Source organism: Xenopus tropicalis, chromosome 5 (assembly GCF_000004195.4).
Source record: "Xenopus tropicalis strain Nigerian chromosome 5, UCB_Xtro_10.0, whole genome shotgun sequence".
NCBI lineage: Eukaryota > Metazoa > Chordata > Amphibia > Anura > Pipidae > Xenopus > Xenopus tropicalis.
In genome coordinates, this window is record NC_030681.2 from 125082284 (window position 1) to 125106158 (window position 23875).

Consider the following 23875-nt stretch of genomic DNA (forward strand, 5'->3'; position numbering starts at 1 on the left):
TCAAAGCAGGTGCTTAAATTGAGGCAAGTGTTGATTGCATAAAAACCAGGTGTACCCTAACCAGAGCCTCATAGCGGCTCCCTAATAGCCAATCACAGTTCGTATTTGGCAAGCCCAGAAACATTCTTTGTGCTTGTGTTGCTTTCTTTTCATTTGAATGTGGCTCACAGGTTAAAAAAAAAAAAAAAAGGTTGGGGATCCCTGTTCTACAAGGAAAACAATGCCTACAAAGTCACATGTCCTCATGTGACACAGCTACTTACACCTTACTTCCTTTAGGTCTCATACTAATGAGCATTTGTTCCTGCGGTGGTGTTCTCCTGTGTGCCACTGTACGGGAAAAAATGCATCCTATTCTTCCATATAGGAATGTACTAACAAAGGCACATGTAAGCACCAAACTCCGGTGTAACACAACATGCGCCTGTGTGAGTACAGCCCATACACAACAATAGGAAGTGTTTCCGTGGTGCAACGCAGGCGGGCTCAGGTGCAAATGCTCGTCAGTACAAGCCCTTAATGGCAGCCTATTTCAGAGGTCCCCAAATAGTAGCGAGTTAAGTTTTTTGCCAGGTTTCACCGCAAAAAATACCCATAGGTAAAAATGATTTCAATGGGACAGATTCAGCCATTACTACCGCAAAACAATATATTATATATACACCCAGTATCTCTCCCCAAACCCACCCCCCCCCCCAAAAAAAAAAACACAATTAAACAACTTTGTTTATTTTGCACCTCATGATGTAAGAATAAATACAGAAGTATAAGATTTCAGGTTTGCAACATCCTGGACCTCATTCACACTAAATGTTGTGGTTATGCAGTTAAAAAAAAAAATATGATGTGACTGAAGAGCATCATTTTCAAGTGATTTCACTGGTATAGCATTTGCGTTTTAGACAAGGTACATTTTTAAATAGAAAAAAGGCCCAGGCCATAGTCTTTTATTAATATGTGCAACAGCATAGACTGACCAGGCCTCTTGATGGCTACAGCAATCAGGATAAGGCCAAGAGCACATAGCTCCAGTGCCATCATTTGCCAGATATTGTTTCTGACTGTCATTAAGAACAGCCAAGTCCATCATAAATCAGTCACCAAAAACCTTGACTGTCTGTAAATCCTTGTAAATAATAGTCTGATGTGCAGTCTTGTTCTGAAACAGGTACAGATGGTACAGCCTACATGCAAAATCTTCCTGGTAATCAGTGCCATAACAAAGCACCTCATCTGCGGTTTCCCACTGAGATAAATGCCTTCTAACTTTCCCATTAATGGGTTTATAGTTGTCTGAACAGTTGAGCAACCTATAACCACCACTTTCAGCTGCTTCTTCTGTAAAGCAAAAGATCAATGGCTCAAATCCCAGGCTTCAAGGACCACCAGGGGTGCTTGTTTTTATCATTAGCACAGGTGGACCTCTTATAATGACTTCTCTAAAGATTAATATGACTGCATTTAGGTGAGAACTAAACTAAAGCTGTGAAAGAGAGTATTGTTCCCTCAGCCAATAAGCAGCAGTGCCTCAGGGCAGCTAGGGATATTGATTCTACAATACAGCTGGGACCCATGTTGACTTTCTTATTCTGGTGGAAGTGACCACAAAGGATATAACTTATATATAAGGGGCATTATAGTTTGGAACTTTAAACTGAGGAATCCAGACGGAGTCAGGAAAGTTTAACTAATTGGAATATTTATCAAAGCCTTTTGACAATGATTTGACTGCTGTGAGTAGTCACATTGAAGTCACAAAGAGAAGCTCAGTTACAATAAACGGTTCTCAATTTTATCATAACCAAGCTAAGCTATAGCCAAAGTTGTGCCTGTGATGTGGTGCTGAGTAGGTAACTACTGTTTGATCACAGGCAAATGTACTGGCTCTTACACTTCAGTCAATCAAGGGCCAAAGTGGCATTATTAAACCAAACAGATTACTGTCAAGAACTCAGTAAGCTCACATCATGTCAATAGTATTTAGAATGATGCCTGGAAATATGTTGCTCCTAATAAATTACATGAGGCTGCTCTATTTAAAAAGTATCTTGCCAGAGGAGTGGTTGTGCAGATAAAGCAGGGTAGTACAAAAGAGACATCACAGGAAAGGCTCCACGTTGATCTCAAGCGCAGAGCACGGTAAGGTCAGGTCGAATTTAGTGACGACATCAGGATGCAGGACACCCAGTTTGCCTATAATCTGCTCATTAACCAAGATCTCGGCACAGCGACCAGGAAAAAAGGCTGGATCTGCAAGGAAAATGACAGACATCCCATTATGTAAACTGTGTAACATACATTAAATAGTAAGTAAAATCCTACCAATAAGCAAGGTGTATCTGCACACTACATCCTGGAGAATAGTTGGATTAAATCTATACAGCTAGAAACAAAGCAGTTCAGGTGGGATATTTTTATCCATCTTTAACAATGTCTCTGCCCTGCAATGCATCACCAGATATTAAAACTCTTGAAGTAATCATTTCAGCTGTACGATAAGTTAAAAAGGTGACCGTACATGCCAAAATAGTATACAACCAACAAAACTAGAATAATTCTATTATGAACATACAACTGCCTATAAGAATGGTGGTCAATAGACTGGCCAGGCAAGTAAGGATGCCAGTTGGGAATAGTCAGGACCATCATGTTTTGCAACTATTGTTCTCTCACTATTGTCAGAGTGACTATATATGAACAGAATGGATGTGTTCACATTGGTTTGACATAACTGTCCTGGAAATCACACAAAATCTTGTATTCAACTAGAATATCTGTACATTTAGTCTCACTGGAGTTGATCAGCCATGATTATAATACCATGCCCAAAACTATAGCTATGCAGTAGGGGATAGAAAGCATCATCCCTGTTCAAATGTGAAGACACCTACAAAACTGTCAGTTTCAAAGTTGCTCAGATAAACTGAAGAACATTGCCTTCCTCAGGGAACAATGCTAAGCACTGTTAATTTCTAATATAGGGAAATGTAAAACAGGGTTTGGGTATGTGAGACCTAAAAATAAAAAGTGTAAAGTTATATGTAAAATTAAGGTTCTACTGGAAATGGGGTTTTTTAGAAAGCAATACAAGCAGAAAGCCTGAGAATCTGGGATTGCTTAGTGCCAAGTATGACAGCAATAAATCCAAGTGTGCATAAAGCCTTACTGATGTTAGGGTAACAACAATACCAACTGACTACACAACCACAGAAAAACCATATATGGATTATACATATGGATAACACAATCATTGCGACCATCCCATCTCACTTACATCATCCTCAGATTCAATCTGCAATTACATCACTAAAGGTTCGGATATAGAAATGACTTTGAAATGGGCTTACAGTCCTCTCTCATTAACAGGTTTAGGCTAATAGCGCTTCTTTAGTTGAGGGGCCCTTGCAATGGGAATTCACACCACTAATTAGGCACTTCATCTTATTAGGGAAGAAAAAGTGACACTAAGCGGCTTAGCAGAGGACAGTCCCAGTTTTGCTGTACCCACACCTAGGCCTTTAGACCAATACTGCCTAAGCCTGGCTGCGGAGTTTCTATAGCATCTTATACAAGTTAGATAACAAGGAGATTCACAAAACTAATCAGCTGGCCTCTTACTCCCCACAAAATGTGCAGTGTTCCACTGTAATAGCAATGGCAAGGACATATGAAGTACATAACAATGTGTTTAGTCTTATTCTAAATTCTTCCATACCTACAAAATAAACTTGAAATAAAGACTAAAAATTCTGAGCAGTATGAGTTTCAAGTTAACCGGAGAGCCCTACCATGTAGAGTTCTAAGCAAAAGCCAAAAGTATCCCTGGTTTAATCAGTCCAAACTTGCTGATGCTGATATATGTGGTCACCATCAGGTCTGGATTGTGATTCAACACAAGCATGAAAAGGTTACTTGGGGATGCCAAATAATGACTGTGATTGGCTATTTGGTAGCCCCATGAGGACTGCTGGCCTGCAGGAGCTCTGCTTGGAGTAAAACTGTGTTTCTGGGCTTCTAAAACTTGTCTCCAAGCCAGAGATTTGAAAATTGGCACCTACTTTGAGGCCACTGGGAGCAACATGTTGCTCACGAGCCACTGGTTGGGGATCACTGGCCTATGGTATCTTACAGCAGTCCCCTGGCATTTGCCAGAATTCACAGATCGCCAGTCCAGGCCTGAACACAACAGATCAATTACACCTCTTTACCTCATAAAAGTAGGATACCTCTACTGCCCAAGGACAAACACTGTGTTATATACAGAATTCATAGATCTTACCCCTTTACGGCTTTAGCTGGTGTATCTGGCCAGCACCAGAGTAATTGAGAGGGCCTTTGGTTTATCATGGCTGACCATGCAGTTATTTAAAAGTAGAGCCATTGATTTTTGGGTCCAGGAGTAAAACACTCAACACACACAGCCCACTGGGGCTTCAGGGATATGCAGCATTTTATTTAGAAAGTACCACAGGTAAAACATTGTCTCAGAAGGGTGACACCATTTGATTCACCGGCATAAGTTACAGTGCAGTGGTCAAAATTCCTGCAGTGAGATATCCCTTAGGGTAATGGCAAACAGAGAATTGTGTGTGGCATACACATAATATACAACTAGCACTCATCCAAAATAGAGCCCACTGGATAACAAAAGTTACATGATCTTGCTGATTTAAAGAGGGTCCAGCTACAATCTTTTTCTTAAATCCAATTCTTAAAGGGATTCTGTCATGATTTTTATGGTGTACATTTTATTTTTAAAATGACACTGTTTACATAGCAAATAATTCATTCTACCATTTAAAATTTTACTCTTGCACCAACAAATGTATTTTTTTTTTAGTTGTAATATTGGTGTGTAGGCACTATCTTGTGTAGCGCTGGCTCTTTCTGAAAGCTCAGAATCAGGCACAGTGCACTGTGATGGCTGCCTACACACACATTAGAACTGCTTTCAGGTAACCTGTAGTTTATCCTACACCCATGTAACTGGAGGGGTCCCAAGCCGGACTTGGATTTCTTACTATTGAGTGCTATTCTGATACCTACTGGGAGCTGCTATCTTGCTCCCTTCCCATTGTTCTGCTGATCAGCTTCTGGGGGGGGGGGGGGGGGGGGTTGATATCACTCCAACTTGCAATTAAGTGTGACTGAAGTTTATCAGAGCAAAGGTCACATGGTTGTGGCACCCTGGGAAATTAAGAATATGGCTAGCCCCATGTGAAATTTCAATATTAAATCCATTTGCACTTTTGAAAAATGGATTCCAATGCAGGATTCTGCTGGAGAAGCTCTATTAACTGATGCATTTTGCAAAAAAAAAAAACAAAAAACATGTTTTTCCATGACAGCATTTATTTAAGTAAGGTAATGTATATAACGGCCATGGACTGGGTTTCAAAATAAACAGTGACTGTCTATGGCATCTTACAGCAGCCCCTCTGGCAGTTGCCAGAACCAACAGGTTGTCAGTCTGGGTCTGTTATATAATAACCACTGCTACAGGAACTGGTGGGCAGGAAAAGAACTAGGGCATTGCTGCATACAGTGCAACCCTCTCATAGTATTTCAAAAACAAAAACTTACTCAAACTTCTTTAAAAGGCTAAACAAGGAAACACTGATAATCGCAGGCCAGACCCAAGATAAATGGCCTCTGGCGCCTAAATGCAGACTACAGGTTGTTTAATGCACACCTATTTTCTGCAGCCTTTTCACTGAAATGAATATATACACTGCTCCCTAAAGCCATATTTGTTCCCCTACTTTCCAGGCCTAGTGAGGTGTGAATAACCACTTAATTACAGATTCTCTAGCCTCTCCCAAGACAAATTTAATTGGCGAGACAGCTTTTTTTTTTTTTTTTTTTAACCTATTTAATGCCAGAGGGATGGCAACATATTGCAAAGCCATGGCTCCCCCTACAAAAAAAAAGGTTAACATCTGTGGGGTTAATTGTTTGGACTGACTAATCTTTATCGCATTTTATGGGCAATTAAATATCAAAAAGAACTAACTTTCTTCTAAACCACTTAAGTTTCTTTTTCTCTGTGCTTTAAAGTGAAAAACCTCCCTACATTAAATTTAAGGTAACATTATAGGCTTAGCAGTGCGATAATTTGATAGTATGTTCGGAAGTGAAAGCTTACATGTGGCAACTGAGAAGCACTTTCTAGGTTCAAATCCTCTCTTCAGATGACTCCAACCCCTTTCATCTTCGGCTGAACACAAGTGGCAACATCTGAAAAGCACCTCTTTGTGTTTGATGACTGCCCACCCCAAGAAACAAACCTGCTGCTGCTGCTGCTGCACAAACTTGTGGGCACATTACTTGGCTCATAAGGGTCATTTAAATCACCAACGTTCATGTAAACCTGTGAACTTCTAGAGGTTGAAGCTTGCAGAGGATACTGGGAACTTTACTGCTCAGAATTTCTTTTGCACAACACCAAATCCATAATCTCTGATTCTGTTTAAATACCAAATCCTCCACCAAAGTATGAAACAGGTCTAAACCCTAATTTGCACACACATAATAGTAGTCTAAAGCTTTACAGTAACTTGGCATTAAGGCTGAAGGCACACATGCTTATTCTCTGCTGACAGAATAGAGCCAAAACCCCAAATTACTCTGCACTAAATAAGAATGTGTAATATTATGTGCAATTTTTATGTAAATCAATAGGATGTGAACATTTTCAGTGCAGAATCAGATCTAACCAGGCCTGGATTGGCAATCTGTAGATTCAAATGCCAGAGGGGCTGCTGTAAGATGCCATAGACAGTCACTATTTATTGGGCTGCTGGGAGCTATTTGGGCCTCTGCCAGGGCCTATTTTGAACCCCAATCCAGGACTGGATCCAACTGGTCATATGGAAATCAATTGGTGTGCAGTTTCCCTATATCCATATGAAGATGAATTGGTATATATGATCCATCGTGAAGCCTGTGAGATCAGGCAAGGTACGTTATACAGCCACAGGCCTCAGCCGTGCTGAGACCCAACAAAATATTGGTTTATAAAAGGGCGTCCTAAGACAAAAAACAAGTCTGGAGACCTCTGCCCTAGAATAAGGATGTAAGTGTTGCTGTCACTGATGAATCAAGCTTGCTGTCCCCTAGATGTTGCAGTCTACAGCATCCAAAAGTCTGGATTTAGAATTGGGCTTACAGTCCTCCATAATTAATAGGTTTAGGCTAATAGCACTTCTTTAGTTGTGTGGCCCTTGTAATGGGAATTCACACCACTAATTAGGCACTTCATCTTATTAGGGAAGAAAAAGTGACTCTAAGTGGCTTAGCAGAGGATAGTTTTGCTGTACCCACACCTAGGCCTTTGGACCAATACTGCCTAAGCCTGGCTGCTGAGTTTCTATAGCATCTTATACAAGTTACATAACAAGGAGATTTACAAAACTAACCAGCAGCTTACTCCCCTCAATTGTGCAGTGTTCCACTGTAATAGCAATGACAAGGACATCTCAAGTACATAACAATGTGTTTAGTCTTATTCTAAATTCTTCTATACCTGCAACATAAAAATCAACTTGAAATGAAGACTGAAAATTCTAAGCAGTGTGAATTTCAAGTTAACCATAGAGCACTACCATGTAGAGTTACAAGCATGGGCCAAAGTGTCCAAATTTAAGGAATATAGTCAGCAATGCTGATATATGTGGCAACCATCAGGTCTGGACTGGGATTCAAAATTGGCCCTGGAATTTCAAGTGCACAGAGGCCCAAACAGTCTCAACAGGCCCAATAAATAGTGACTATCAATAGCATTGTATAGCAGCCCCTCTGGCATTTGCCAGAAACCTCACAGATCGCCAGTCCAGGCCTGGTCACCATAGATCAGTGATCCCCAAACCACCTTGATGTTGTTCTCAGTGCCCCCAAACGAGGTAGTTATTTTTGAAATCCTGACTTGGTGGCAAGTTTTTGTTAAATAAAAATAAGATATAGGGGCTGATTTACTTACCCACGAACGGGTCGAATGGAGTCCGATTGCGTTTTTTTCGTAATGATCGGTACTTTGCGATTTTTTCGTATGTTTTGCGATTTTTTCGGATTCTTTACGAATTTTTCGTTACCAATACGATTTTTGCGTAAAAACGCGAGTTTTCCTATCCATTACGAAAGTTGCGTAAAAAGTTGCGCATTTTGCGTAGCGTTAAAACTTACGCGAAAAGTTGCGCATTTTTCGCGTAAGTTTTAACGCTACGAAAAACGCGCAACTTTTTACGCAACTTTCGTAATGGATACGAAAAACTCGCGTTTTTACGCAAAAATCGTATTGGTAACGAAAAATTCGTACAGAATCCGAAAAAATCGCAAAACATACGAAAAAGTCGCAAAATGTTCGTTTTCAAGTCGGAACTTTTCCAATTCGGGTCGGATTTGTGGGTTAGTAAATCAGCCCCTTAGTGTGCATAGAGGCTGCCTAATAGCCAATCTTAGCCCTTATTTGGCACCTCCATGAACTTTCATGGTGCTTGTGTTGCTCTCCAAGTCTTTTTACATTTGACTGTGACTCAGAGTAAGAAAGGTTGGGGATCCCTGCCATAGATGAAATGCACCTCTTTAGCTAATAGAAGAAGTAGGATACCTCTACTGCTCAAGGATAAACACTGATCATAAAATATCCAGGTGTGAATGTTACCAGCCACATATTGAACTCCACCATAATAACTGCATTCTTTGGACAATTGTGTTATGAACAGGACATAAAGATCCAACGATTTTTTACAACTTTTGATGGCATATCTGGAAACCAGCCAGTGCCAGAATTACTGAGGGGCCTATGGTTGATATGCTATTCAACTGCAAATTCCAGCATCCTTTGCTAACCAGGGTCTTACCAGGGATGAACAGATTAAACCATACAATCCTTACAGAAAGCAGAACATGCCAATAGGGATGTCAATTTTTCTGTCACCGAGGAAGCAATAGGCTGCAAAGACTCGAGATGTAGAAATTTCAATTTACTTAAATTTAGTATTGCAACCACAGAGACAGAATTCCTATCAGCTTTAAGCAAGAGAAAGGAATTTTATTTAGGGGTCTGCTTACAGAGAAATATATACAGGTGCAAAGTTGGAGGAAACACTCATGGAACAGCTCACAGCATTTGTGTTTAAGTCAAAGACAGAATTCTAATTGCGTTCGGGTCGACCATGGGCCACACTGGAAATATGGCATTACTAGTGGCCAGTCAGGTAGAAAAGGCATATTATGGTCTGGAAACGAGCCAAATCTTAATAAATATGCAGCGTGCAGTCTCTTATATACCAATAACCTACTGATTGTGAAAACCTTGGTTCAGTTATAGTAGAGGTCCCCAACCTTTTTAACCCCTGAACCACATTCAAACGTAAAAGGAGTTAGGGAGCAACACAAGAATGAAAACATTTCCTGGGGGTGCCAAATAAGGGCTATAATTGGCTATTTGGTAGCCCCTATGTGGACTGGCAGCCTACAGAAGGCTCTGTGCTCTCTATTACCCGACATGGTGGGAGCTTTAAAATTAAAGCACCTGTACGCATACAATTATGTGAATAAAAATGCCCCCCATGCTTGCTGTAAAGTCCTAAGGCAGAAAATCTCATTATGTAGCTTTCATTCTGGCAAAGTTAATTAAGAAGATTATTTGTCATGCAGATTATGGAACAGAGAATGTTACATACCAGAGGCGTTTAGGAGGGGAAAAAATATCACTCCCCCAAAAATGTATCTTATTAGGAGGACACTAACAATTACTGAATTACCTAAGGAAAGTAATGGCAGGTGCATTGTCTGGCAGTTTTCACACTTTTCCAAGTCACAGCAGGTGGATGGGTGGAGGTTAAATAACACTCAAGTGGGCTTTCCATATAGTGCGGAACAAAGCTGCAGATTACACGGGCTGCCATAAAGACCTGATTACTGGGAATAATGCTGCTATTACACCTCATCGTACACTTTGCTGCTGCCCAGGTCACTCCTGCTGGGCCATGAACAACAATTACAAATATGCATCACCACTAATTGGTCTACAGGGGTATCTAGGGAAAAGTGGGGTTTAGGTTTGTTAATATACATATATCTGCACCTGGTGGCTGGGGTTTACCTGCCCATGCAATGACTGAGCTTAGTGATGCCTGCGTACAGAGGGAAATTCACAAGCTGCGGTTTTCATCCTTTTAAGGAAATAGATGCTTCATTCAGTAAATCTATTTCAGTCGTTTCAAACAAAATAATTTCACTTGTAGCAAAAAATCAGAACTGGAGGTGCTGGGGGTGGAATGACAGTTAGCAAGAAGTGGTGGGAATTTGTACTGTAAGTATCATAACTACTTTATAAATGCAGTAATAAAGCATTATCTGTAAGTGGCACACCCTACAAGGCAAACAGCTGGCACAGCGCTACTGGACAATAGTTAATGTTAATATTTAAAGGCATATATCATATTATGTGTTGCCAGGGTTCATTGTTCAATTATTTTTCCTCTTACTGTATCTCCATTGAGTTTCTAAAGGCGGTCATACCAGACTGATCAGCCCACAGGCTGAATGCATAAACAGTGTACAAGGGGCTGCATATGGTGTGGCTGCCTTTCTATTTTTTTCAACCATTTGTGCAAAGAGCACAAACAATCAGAACAGCAGAAAGGGAAGATGTGGCGCCTCTTCACTTCCATTTCTGCTGATGCACCATGCAATGGGCAGCTTAAGGCTAATTTCACACCAGATGGAAACACCTCAAACTGCCTTTGACTGAGTTTAAAAGGAAACCACCTGTTACCTACCTGCTGTACTGAGAATTTTTGGCATTTGTGGTTCAAAATCTGCCTGTATCACTTATGGCAGCTGAATGACAGGCCACAAGTTTTGGAAATTTCTACACCAGCTGGTATAGAAACTGCCAGGTGTGACATACACATGCATTCCCACTGGCACTGCATTTTGTATGGCGGTAGAGAAACCACAGTGTGAGAGATAAGACTTTAGCCCAACAGCTAGGTTTGAGATACTGCATCATAGTTTACTTTCCGGTGCTACTGGTGGGAAACAATGAGTTACACTATTTTGGGTGGTTATTACCAGGCCTGAACTGGCAATTTGTGGATTCTGGATGCCAGGGGCAAATTAGCCCAGTGTTTATAAATGAGCCCCAGTATTTAGTGGGCTGATGGGGGGGGGGGGGGGGGGGGGGGGCGGTTGTTTGGGCTTCTGTGTATTTAAAACACCATGGCCTGTTTTGAATCCAACTCCAGACCTGGTCATCACCCATAGTTGCAGCTCAGGTCTAAGTTTACAGCTCTCCACTCAGGTCAATAAAACGTGAGCTCTGGCAGGAAACTGGTATTAAGGTTAAATTGCAACAACCCAGAAAACTACAGTACACCTTGCATAACTCTGCATCTACAATTCCAGTTGTATATCTTCTTCTCTGACCTGAAGTGATATTACAGTGAATATGCATTTTCCCACAGTTGTGGCGCAGAGAGGGAAAGGAACAGAAGGTTGTGTGCACAATAAAAAAAACTCACACTGCACAGAGCTAGTCAGAAGCAAGTACCAGCTCTACATGGGGAGCACTTCAATAAGAGGCAGGCATTTATCAGGACTTTAGTCCCTTGTGAAGAAGTACTTAAATGGTTGCTTGTGTCTTTAACACAGTAGATATTGTGGGATTTTTCCACTGAACTAGTATCCAGCAGCTATTGTGTTTGCTCACTAGTTCACTTGTCTACACACTAAACATGAGCAGGGCATGAGGGAATGTGGTATAGATACTTCTAATTGGTTATAAGGTACAAGATGCTAATGCAATTTCAATGGAGACACTGGCCTGATGGGTAAAGGGGGCCAGAAACAGCATACAGTGAATTAATGGTCTATTTACATTTAAATGCAATATCTATTTGTCCAGAGCCTGCAGATTTCTTGATAGCAGCATCCCTGGTTTATGTTTACTTATACAAAAGACGGCAGGCCCAAACTGGCAATCTGTGTATTCTGGCAAATGCCAGAGGGGTGCTGTAAGATGCCACAGTCAGTCACTATTTACTGGGCCTGCGAGGGGCTGTTTAGGCCTCTATATACCGGATATCCCAGTCTGAACCTGAATACTGGAACATTTACACTGATTGTTTACATCAATCCCTGTCCCAGTGGAGCTTACAATTTAAGCCCCAATAATATCTTACAACACAATATGGTCAGTCTTATTAGAAGTCAATAAACCTTCTAGTGTAGCGTAGAGAGCCATGAATTGCATTTCACCCAAAGCCCCCTGACCACTGACAACACCTTTGTTATTCTAAGTTTGTTTCCTGCTTGCTATGCAAATATGGGCCCTATTGAAACTTGAATGAAAGCTCCATGGCAGCATAGTATATAGCACGAATCTGCCATAGTCACTTCCCATTGACTTTAATGCATGTGAAGACTGGGACCTGACAGTTTTCAGTTTTAAAAACACCAGTTGTCAGTTCTGCCACATGCTTTCCATTCAAATGCTTAGGAAAGGGCGGTGGCAGATTAGGGGGCTTCTCTGTAGAACGGTAGAGGGGAATACACTCTGTGGGTCATCAGCCTTAGCATATAAGCTAATTGATATACTCTGATTATAGGGCAGTTCATACCACCCCCACCAGCTCAAAATTAAAGATGAAATGGAATTTTCAAGACTGTAGGTAACTCACAGATTGGGTACAATTACTACCCCTATAAGTACCAAAACATCACAATTTCACCGTGATAATTTTTCACAGCTTCTTCCCCCAGAGGGCATGACAGGTCAGCAAAGAGGTCGGGGGCACAATCCTAAAGTATTTTATGAACAGAAGGTGCATGAATAATTGCAGATTATACATATGCTTTTACAGGTCTATAGTGGGATATTTCAAGGCTGTATTGGGAGGCTCTTCTAACTAAAAGGATACTGTGCATAGCCAGTACAAATACAGATAAATAAAGTGTATTGATGCAAGATGTTTCATAAACCTATTTGCAAAGGTATTGTTAAACAGAAAAATACATGCATATCATAATCTCAAAACTTTAATATTATTAGTTAGACATAAAATGTAGATTTTTAGGAAATGCTAACACAATTCTACATTCAGGAAAACCCCAATATTTTAAACATAATAAATAGATTCTTTCCAAAACAATGGGGCTCCCATGCTGAAGCAATGGAAACACCCATGTTTAAGCCCCGTTTCCTGTCTGTGAACCTCACTGTAAGCCAATGGTAACATACCCAATACCAGTTATGGGCCACCTATCTACAGCCCCAAAGTAATTGTTCCCTAGCCTCAATCCAGAAATCTAAGTTAAGCTATGGCAGTACCCAAGCCCCAAGGAATAAACAAATGTTACACTATGTACAAATCTGCAGGGACACAGAACATTAAAAAAACTAATTTAATTCATACACAAGCAAAGTTCTTGTTTGGAACAATGCAGTGAATATAGGGTCCAATAAGGCCAAAATGAAAGGTAACTCTGTTTTCCTACCCAGTCAGTGAGATGCTCACCTTGTGCTGCTTTGATCTGGTACCCTGTCTCCCCCGGGCACAGTGCCAGCAGTTGCATGGTTCGGTCCAGGAGGCCATGTATCACCTCAAATCCAGGGTACTTGTTGTAGTAAACTGCACACAGATGTCGATAATTTCTGGCACCCACATCTTAAATGAAACAAAGAATGAATGTTACTAATGGCTTACTAATCATTTTGCCATCATTCTGATTATACACTGTCAAGCAACTGTGATATATATTTCATTATATATAATAATGTATTACATATGCCCGTATCCTTTTCAGATGGATTGATCCATTGCACTGTACACCTTGCAATCCATTATGGGTCTGATGTGGAAAACGGCAAGAAACTACTATGGGATTTACTCACTCTGTACATTTTTCCATAGGACCTCCCTGTTCTGCTATATTTCTTTATTTAATGGGCCACATAATAAAATTAATTAGTGGAGTCAAAGATGTGAGCAGTCCCTTTCCCTCCCTTTATTCTTTATATTCTATGTGGCTGCATCTCCCGTTTGTCCAAGCACCTTATTGTTTGCATCATTTTGTTTTTAGGAAAGTGAAAATATGAGGGGGGGGGGGGAGAATCATAGGTTCTTAACATGTGGGGGTGCCCCTAGGGAAGCTTAAAGCACTGGGGGGGGGGGGCAGATAGGAGGTCAGTTCATGCTGGTAAAATACAAGTAGATTGATAATTTGCTCCCCTACTAAAGCTGGCCATACAGATACACAGGTTTTGTTTTCTGTGCATGTATGAAGGCCCACCAAACCCAATAAATATGCATGTACTATGGATATTTGTTGGTTTGGAGATCAGACAGGTTTGACAATTTCATCTGCTGATTTACAATATCCATGATTTGCCAGCTCATTGCTCAATGGCAGATGAAGTAAAAAGGAGCAGTTGCACATCCTTACTTTCTATCTACAGCTCAAACAATTAGAGAGTGCAGGAGAGGCCATACCTGCTATGGACATCTGCCTGTTGTCCTTTCTTTTGGCTTGCAGGCCAATCGGTCAGGAGGTGTACCAGTAAAGGTTAATGATGGTCAAATTTGCAGTGAATACCTATTTTTGCCCCAGATATTCACAGAACTGCAGCTGAGGTGGGCCTACCTAATATTATACCTGCTGTGAAGGAACCATTTAGTAATAATATTCATTGATCATTCCTTTACCCTACTGGTATGTGTAAGCGGCCGTGCATAAGACATACTATACATTTTTTCATTAGGACTATCCACGTTCATAGCCTAGTGTATAAGCTAAATGCTTACTTTGGTATTAATAGTGCAATGTATATAAGGTTACTGGCTAATGTCTATGAACTGTACAGATTCATTGTACCCACACAGAGGAGTTAACCGAGGCAAGCGAGTGACATGCCGATATAAGGAAAGTATAAACGCTTGCGCCAGTGGGAAGCAGACAAACTGAGACAAGGAGAAACAAAAGGAGCGATCAGATAGCACAATAAAGAGAAAGATGAAGATAATAGGAAAATGGCGTAAAGGGTAGACAATCAAGATCAAGTGCAAGGCAAAATGAGCTGCAGACTCTGTCCTTTTATATGCAAGGGAAGAAATTAGGACCAGACGCGAGAGAGCCATGCGCCATCTGTACATTGTCAAGCATCAAACATTCCCTATCTTGTGTGCTCCTTCAATGTCCGGGCAGCGGAGATTTCAGTTCCCTTTATCTGCTCTAGCAGCAACTCTGCACTTAACTAGCCTGCATTATAGTGCTCATACACACTGCTCTATGTATACTCACAACTGTATATGTATATAAATATATATTATACATACATTTTTATTTGGCATAAATACTGTATGTATTTACCTAGGGCAGCATTTACGCCAGAATTGCACACATTATCCAACCTACCACATGTACTGGATCAAACAATATTGTTCAAAATCTTTGGCTCCTCTGGTCATGCTGGGGGGCAGAAAAGTACTTGCAGAGATACAGCTACATGTCACTTAGACTCAACAGATCCCCATTCAGTTTGTAGTATAAAGTTCTCTGCTAGTAAACAGAGCCAATCTTTTTTTTCTTGTCCTTTAAAATAAAATGATACTTCCATGTTCCATATCTATAGCATGGTGCTTTTCAGCTCCAAAATTGTTTAACTGGTGTTCTTTGGACAGAAAGTCTCAAGTATTTGGCAAGTCAAGCATTTTCCACTGAAGAAGAGAGACATGCAATAATATCATATGAAACAAAGTTCTGCACCATTTTTCAAATCTTACTGAACTGACCAATATCCATAGTATGTGGATATTGGTCAGGAACAACAAACTAGCTTGTTGTTCCTGACCAATATCCATGTACTATGGATATTGGTCAGTTCAGTAAGGTTTGAAAATTTCATCCACAGATGTAGCCCATTCCTGGCTGACTCCTCCACTCCTCTAAGAGCAAGCACTTGTTTGCAGCCCTCACTACTACTGCCGTTTCCAGTCTTAAACCCTTCTGCCTTGCTGCTCCTTATATATGCAATTACAATTCCTCAGGAAAGAATCCACCCTCAGTCTCTTTAGAAATAAACTCAATGACTACCTCTTGGAACACTCACATAGCACCTGAACTGGCACTTATATTGCAGTGTCATCCACCCGCAGCACTATTATCCTCATATTTGTGTCTGTAAGTTACCCTCCCATTCAGACTGTAAGCTCTACAGGGCAGGGACCTCCATCCTCTTGTCTATTTGTCACTTAGCTCTGTGGAATGCTTAATGCAACTGTAATTTTTTATTTGTATTCATTTTTGTACTTTTTATTTATTGTAATGACCCATTTGTTTATTATTTTATTGTTCTGCTGTACATTGCTGCATATATAAGTAGCACTATATAAATAAAAATATACATACATAAATACATACCATGTTGGCTGGTGCATGGGGCACTGGCAGATGAGGAAGTAAAAGGGAGTCATAGATTCTCTAAACTTTCCACTATTTCAATACCAATAGAAAGGTAGACATACCATATGGGCCCATTAGTTGGAGCACATATATGACCAGCTCATGTATGGCCACCTTAAGTATACTGTGTAAGTAAAAAAGGTACCAAATATTACTATCCTTATGAACAAAATATCGAGTTAGATACAGAGAAAAGTGTAGCTTTCTTGACACTTTCTTAGGTCCAGGAATGGGAAACAGCCATTTTCCGATTTGGGGGAACTTGTTTTTTGTGAAAAGGACAAGTGAGAACTTGTGGCACTATTCTAAATGAACCAGCTTGGTGATGGAGAACTAGGATTAATTAACACTCGAGACATAATAACTAGATCACATGTTAATTCTGTAGTATTTGCATGAACATTATAATAAATTATGATGACTTTTTAATTGCTTTACATGAAAAGCTACTTATTTGTTATGAGTTTTAATTATGGCTAAATAAATGAGTTAATGAATGGGTAGGTGTAGTTTAGCTAATAATATTGCACTCATATTTACAAAGGCTAGCGTTCTTAATGATGGCCGCACACAGACAGTTTTATCCTCAACCTTCAATCTATCAATGCTGCCATTCAATGGCACACAAGGCTGTTTTAGGGAAAAAAGTCCCAGCTGGGTGCAGTTGCTACCTATGGGATGTGCTCTGGCCAGACTGGCAACCTTTGGATTCCGGCAAATGCCAGGAGGGCTGCTGTAAGATGCCATAGTCATTATATATAGTGAGCTTGTGGGGAGCTGTTTGGGCCTCTGTGTAGTCAGGGCCTATTTGGAATCCCAGTCCAGGGCTGGCTGTGCTTAGCTACTGGCTTAATTCTTATGCAAAACTCGCTTCAAACATTAAAGGGATTATGTCATTATTTTAATGGTATACTTTTTATTTCTAAGTTGCACTGTTTACATAGCAAATAATTCACTTTACTAGTTAAAGTTTTATTCTTAAACAAACAAATGTATTTAATTTTTTATAGTTGTAATATTGGTCTGTAGGCGCCATCTCAGTGCATTGTACCCGAGTCTGAGCTTTCAGAAGGAGCCAGCACTACACATTAGAACTGCTTTCAGGTAACCTATTGTTTCTCCTACTCCCATGTAACTGGAGGAGTCCCAAGCCGGACTTGGATTTCTTACTACAGAGTTCTATTCTGATACCTACTGGGAGCTGCTATCTTGCTCCCTTCCCATTGTTCTGCTGATCGGCTGATAGAGAGGGGGGGGGATATCACTCCAACTTGCAGCGCAGCAGTAAGGTGCGACTAAAGTTTATCAGAGCACAAGTCAAATGGCTGTGGCACCCTGGGAAATGAAGAACACATAGCTATCCCCATGTGAAATTTCAAAATTTAATATAAATAAAGCGGTTTGTATTTTGAAAAACAAATTTCGATACAGGTTTCTGCTGGAGAAGCTTTTTTAACTGACGCTTTTTGGAGAAAAAAAAAACTCAAAAAATCATGTTTTCCTATGACACTATTCCTTTAAGGATGCCCCTAAACAAAAATCTAAGCTCTCCTAATATATAATAAAGAGAAATTATTCTCCTAGATGGTCATTTCCCAGGTGCCCATTAGCACACATTTCATCTGCTACAACTTTTGGCAGAAGCATCCTGTAGAGATGGCGGGATCAAATTAAGGAGCCCTGCAGCATGGTTATTTAACATTTGTTGCCTTTTTTTCTTGTGGCATCACCATTTTTTCATTTCATTCTGCTCCCAGGTCTGTTGGTGTAGGGTGGCACACTTTGGCATCATGTCTGCTTCAGTAAGCACAAACCATTTCTTCTTTGCCTGCCTTGATATATTGAACTTCACATGCCTGAGGGTTATTCTATCACAAATTTCTTGGGGCATTGGGGGCCTGCCTTGGGCCCGCTGATACCTAAATGTGGCCCTGCATTGCAGCACTGTACCAATGATACATTAAATGAAGAAAGTGTGGGGTCACAAGAGAAACCGTAAACTGAATATAGTGGCACAGAGGTTAACTTTGCTGCCTAGGGGGTCTGTATATTATTCTAGCCAGAGACGTTCTATGTTCTCCACTGGTTACTCCATTTTACTACCACGTTCCCAAAAATATAAAGGCTCATTTAATGGCTTTTACAAAAACTAACCATAGTGTACGAATGTGATGGGGACCACTGTAAAGTGTAGCAAAATAAGTTATAGAAGAATTATAATAGTACTAGTCACATTTTATGTATTGTATAATGCTGCCGCCCAGAGCTCGTACAGTGTATGAAATAGCATTAGTACAATGTTACTGGTAAGACATCCACCCCTTAAATCACACAATATTTGAAATACTTTGGCTGATACAACCACAGAGGCAATACAGCATGTGGAGGAGCACGAGTCAGATCTTATGGGTAATACTGCCATCCTGTGGTGATGTAGTATAAGGAACAATAATGTCAGACAGATGTTACGAGTAATCCCAGTACCCTAAGGAGATAAAATACATGGAACTGCATATGCCAGACATCCTGTGGTGATGCAGTACAAGGAAAGCATGAATCAGCTATTAAGGATAGCACTGCAACCCATGGGTAATAAAGTATATGGAACTGCATAATACAAATGTTATATATAGTACAACCACCACTAAAGTGTTAAACAGTATATGGGGGTTTAATGAGTATTAAACACAGCAAAAATCAGTTATTATGGGTAATAATGAGACCAAAAGGTGAAAATATAATGAAATTAAACATTTAGATCTTAATTGTACTACCACAGAGAAGGTTACTGTATATGTAATAGCTAGAGTTGAGTAGGTGTATACTGCCACCCACAGGTGATTCAGTATATAGATGGTTAAAAAAAAAACACTAAAATGAGAAAAAAAAGTGAGATCTCAAATGCTTTACATTAAACACTAAATATTTAATTTCCATATTATGACTGATCTTTGGGATTTCAGTTAACATGCACTTTGTGTTTATAGTTCCAGAAAAAAGGTTTGGAAGAACTGGATGACAGCGCCATCTACCAACCACAAAGAGTATAGCTAAAGAGCAGGTATCTCAGCATTTCATGAACACAGCTGTAGATTTGACTATATCAGGGGTCCCCAATCTTTTTCACCTGTGAGTCGCATTCAAATGTGAAAGAGTTTGAGAGCAACACAAAGATGCAAAAGGTTCCTGGAGGTGCCAAATATGGGTTGGGTTTAGCTATTGGTAGCCCCTATGTGAACTGGCAGACAACAGAAGGCTATGTTGGGCAGTACACATGGTTTTGATGCAACTAAAGCTTGCCTTTAAACCAGGAATTCAAAATTAAGCACCTGCTTTGAGGCCACTGGGAGCAACATCCAATGAGTTGGTAAGCAACATGTTGCTCACGGGACACTGGTTGGGGATCACTGGAGTATACTATGCAAGGCTCAAATACGCTTACTTATGTAAGCAGGTGGCTCTTACTTGAGTATAGGAATAACTAGTGTGCTAATAGCACTCTCTCTAAAATGTATGCTTTACCGATACTCCTATGTAAGCATGCTTTCAAGATATTACCTTTAGTGGGATCCTTTACAACCACATCAGAGATCTCAAACAGCTTCAGAGGCAAGGGCATTTTACGGTTGGCTGCAATGGTTTTCAACAGGCCTGGGAGAAGAGTTGTGCGAGCCACCTGATTGTTAGGGATACAAGCAAATTAGGTGCAAATTTACCCAGAAATTATTATTACCGTATAAATGTGACCCCTGTAGTAGGGTATTCTACATAACTTAAATCAACGCAAAAGTTTTTTAGTGAAAAAAACAGACATTTATTGGCTCAGAAGATTTAACACAAATTCAAAAAAACATAAAAAATAACACAGTGTTGCATATTCATTTTATCTGCACAACATATATAGTATGTTAGCAATGTAGTACAGGGTTCTGACCTGAAATTCAGCTGTTTTAGGGTTGGAGATATGTGCAGCTTTAGTGGCAGAGACTGGTATCCCGAGCTTATCAGAGATATCATCTACAGAGCACTGCAGGAAAAAAAGCACAGATACATTTAGTAAGTACAAAAGGAACTTGAAACAGAAATCCAGGTTAAATGAATGGCCTAAATATTGTTTGGTAAATCAATAGACATGTGACTCCCAGCTTCTTTGAGAAACTATATGTATATATACATATACATCAGGGCATTTAAAGGGGGCATTAACCAATGTATATACAGTGGCTTGCAAAAGTATTCGGCCCCCTTGAACTTTTCCACTCCACTACCTGTTTCTTCTTTTTCTATGCTGTAAAATTGTATTACCACTTTATAAATTGTTTAGCGCTTTATAAATTAAATTATACATACAGTGGCTTGCAAAAGTATTCGGCCCCCTTGAACTTTTCCACATTTTGTCACATTACAGCCACAAACATGAATCAATTTTATTGGAATTCCACGTGAAAGACCAATACAAAGTGGTGTACACGTGAGAAGAGGAACGAAAATCATACATGATTCCAAACATTTTTTACAAATAAATAACTGCAAAGTGAGGTGTGCGTAGTAAATGGCAGTGGAGAGTGAGCTACTGTTTATATCTATAAGTTACAGCCTTCAGAAACTACTACATTCTTACTAATATTTGTAGAATATTTTGGTAGAAAAGCCAAGCAAGGCAGATACACTCTAATCATCCCACACATCACAGTAATTACTTTGACTAAGATTTTATATAATGCTGAATCTCTGTAAGCTATACCACCTTGAGAGAAAAAAAAAAAAAAAAGGAAGCCAAGCCAAAGCTAATTTCCATGCCATTGTTCTACCCTCTGATGTTCCTGTAATGTAATAACCTGTGCACTTATACAAAGACTAAACAGCAGACATGAGAAGTTTACATTCTATTACTAAGCCACTAAAAGGGGTCTAAGAATGAATACAGGCATCCTATTAAAAATGAAAGATGCTCTGCTTCATTCTTAGATGGAAGCAGCTATTGGCGTGTCTGTGTTGCAGTCCTGCAAACATGTTTACCACAATAAAACAATCAGCCCCAGATGTAATAGGAAATAACTGTGCTCTCTGTACCTCATGTATCCTAGAAATAACAGGATTTGGGTTATATTAATCTGATCAGTAACGGAGACTATACTTCCTTATCTAAACATAAGAAAGTCTAATGTTTTATATAATGGAGGAAATGCAGTTTTAGAAGCTCCATTATAAATAAGTACCAGAGCGAATGTCAGGGCTTCTGTAAATCCAGCAGCAGCCAGGTCCTGGCGCAGTAACTCAGTGAGTTTATTGAGTGGAAACTAAAAAAAAAAAAGAATAAACAACGTGCATATTAGTCTCATCGATCTTGTTATTTCCAACCAGCATGACTGGTAAGGGTTGAGGACCACTACGTCTGAAAACCTACAGAATACATTTCTATAACTGAAGAAAAATCTAAGGAGCAAATACTGGTTATCACAGGCTAATAAAAGCAGATTAAAGTATTATATTAATATAAAACCCTGGTCAAAAATACTTACCTGGTTGGCTATTGTGTAAGTTTTAGGAATAACCATCTTGATGTTATTGAACCCATAAGCAACAGCAGCATCCTCCACAATGTCACAGGCTTGGATAATGTCTGCTCTTGTTGGGGGCACCTCTATTTCTATCTGCTCCCCATCTTCCAGCACGTGAGACTTTAGGCACATGCGTGTAAGAAGCTTTGCCAGGTTGGAGGGTGTTTCACTGATAACAATAGAAGGATATACAATGGATGCTAAATAATACAGGTAACAAACAAACACGGGAAATTTGCAATATCAAGGATATAAGATTTATACAACATTTAGCATAGATGATTAAAGGGCACAGATAGAGAGACTTTCTAGAGGCAAAGGAGTCCTGTAACAAAAAAGACTAAGACCTGCAGACAGTTGTGCGTGCCCAACATGCCAATCTAACACACAAATAGGAGTGTAATAGTACAGAATATTGCATTCTGTTTGCTTTAGGGATGGGCAGGTTTTTTCTCTGAATTCCTCCTTGAGGATTATAGTAGTTGTATATCTGTATCTAGAGGGTTAAAGGCTACCAGTGCCTACACCTACAGTAGTTGGGACCAGCAGAAAACTTCAACCTGATCAGCAAACTCCTTGGTTTTCCTACAGTGCCCACAGAGGGGACAATAGCAGTCACAGCTTAGATGAGAGTGTAAGATTTACTGCCAAATGAAGGATACAAGCTAATATTGAGCATTGCAAGAATTCCATTTGGTTCTCCTGGCTTGCATCTAAATGTCAGAATTACTTAGCAGAAAATAGCTCAAGTACACATGGACACACAATTAAACTGCAACTTGACACTTGTTTTGGAGATGAAGGGCTTACCAACGCACTCCAGAAGCAAAATAAATAAAGCTTATTGCCATTTGTTATGCAACAGCTTAGAATGAGTTATTGTTTGGGCAAAAGAATATGATCTGCAAGCTGAGCTTGGCCGCTGTCCTGTACAAGAAAATCACACCCCTTGAGAATAGCAGCATTACTGGCCGGAAGTGTTTCCTATTCATTTGATTAACCTCATGCATGGAACAATTGCCTGTTTCTCTAGAATCCTACAGAAGTAGTGATTTGCATTGTGTAACTTCTGACAGGCTCCAAACAGTGCCAATGGGGTGCAGAGGCCACAACATGAGCTATTGTACAGCGCTACAGAATATGTTGGTGTTTTATAAATAAATGTTAATAATAATAATAGCTAATAATGGGCTGCCCAATTGCCTGGAGACAAACTGTCTTCAGCTTCAATGTCATGCGCTTCCTTTATTCTACAGTAATGGCCCCTTAATATAAATACAACTCACCACCTCACATTTGAGGGCCCCCTCCCGAAATGTTCTGTACAGTTTTTCAGTAATAGAAAGTCACCTTAATTTTTAAGTTCACACTTGGTTCGGCTTAGCACTATAGATATGGCTAAATCCAGAACCGAATCCTGTACTCTGTGATTTACTATTTCTACACTATATAGAGTCTTTTTTAGATAGTTCTCTTCTCAAGATTACTAGCAGGGTATACCCAGGCTGCATTTTGGAGAGTAGTAGTCAGCACCAAGCCTTGTGATTAGTTAGAAGTAGTGCAGGTTCCCCAATGGCCACTTTCCATCGGCATATCCTGGTACAGAAGAACAGGAACAGCACCTCTTGTCTTTGTAGATTAAAATGCCTTTATTGCAAAGTTTTTTGGGGCAAACAACAACAGCAGCAACGTTTCAGGTCACATAAGACCTTTTATCAAGCTTTTATCAGCTTGATAAAAGGTCTTATGTGACCTGAAACGTTGCTGCTGTTGTTGTTTACCCAAAAAACTTTGCAATAAAGGCATTTTAATCTACAAAGACAAGAGATGCTGTTCCTGTTCTTCTA

General features: G+C 40.0%; 1 protein-coding gene across 2 annotated transcripts in view; it reads right to left on the reverse strand.

Moving 5' to 3' along the window:
- Positions 1-712: 712 nt before the first annotated feature.
- farsb (phenylalanyl-tRNA synthetase subunit beta) overlaps positions 713-23875 on the reverse strand; it is a 34925-nt gene continuing 11762 nt past the window's right edge. The window contains 6 exon segments of one of the 2 annotated variants that reach the window (NM_001015711.2): positions 713-2250; positions 13524-13673; positions 20026-20143; positions 20402-20494; positions 21687-21767; positions 21990-22197. In NM_001015711.2, the coding sequence (NP_001015711.1) occupies positions 2099-2250; positions 13524-13673; positions 20026-20143; positions 20402-20494; positions 21687-21767; positions 21990-22197 (802 nt within the window). In that variant the 3' untranslated portion in view covers positions 713-2098. 2 annotated transcript variants of the gene reach the window in all.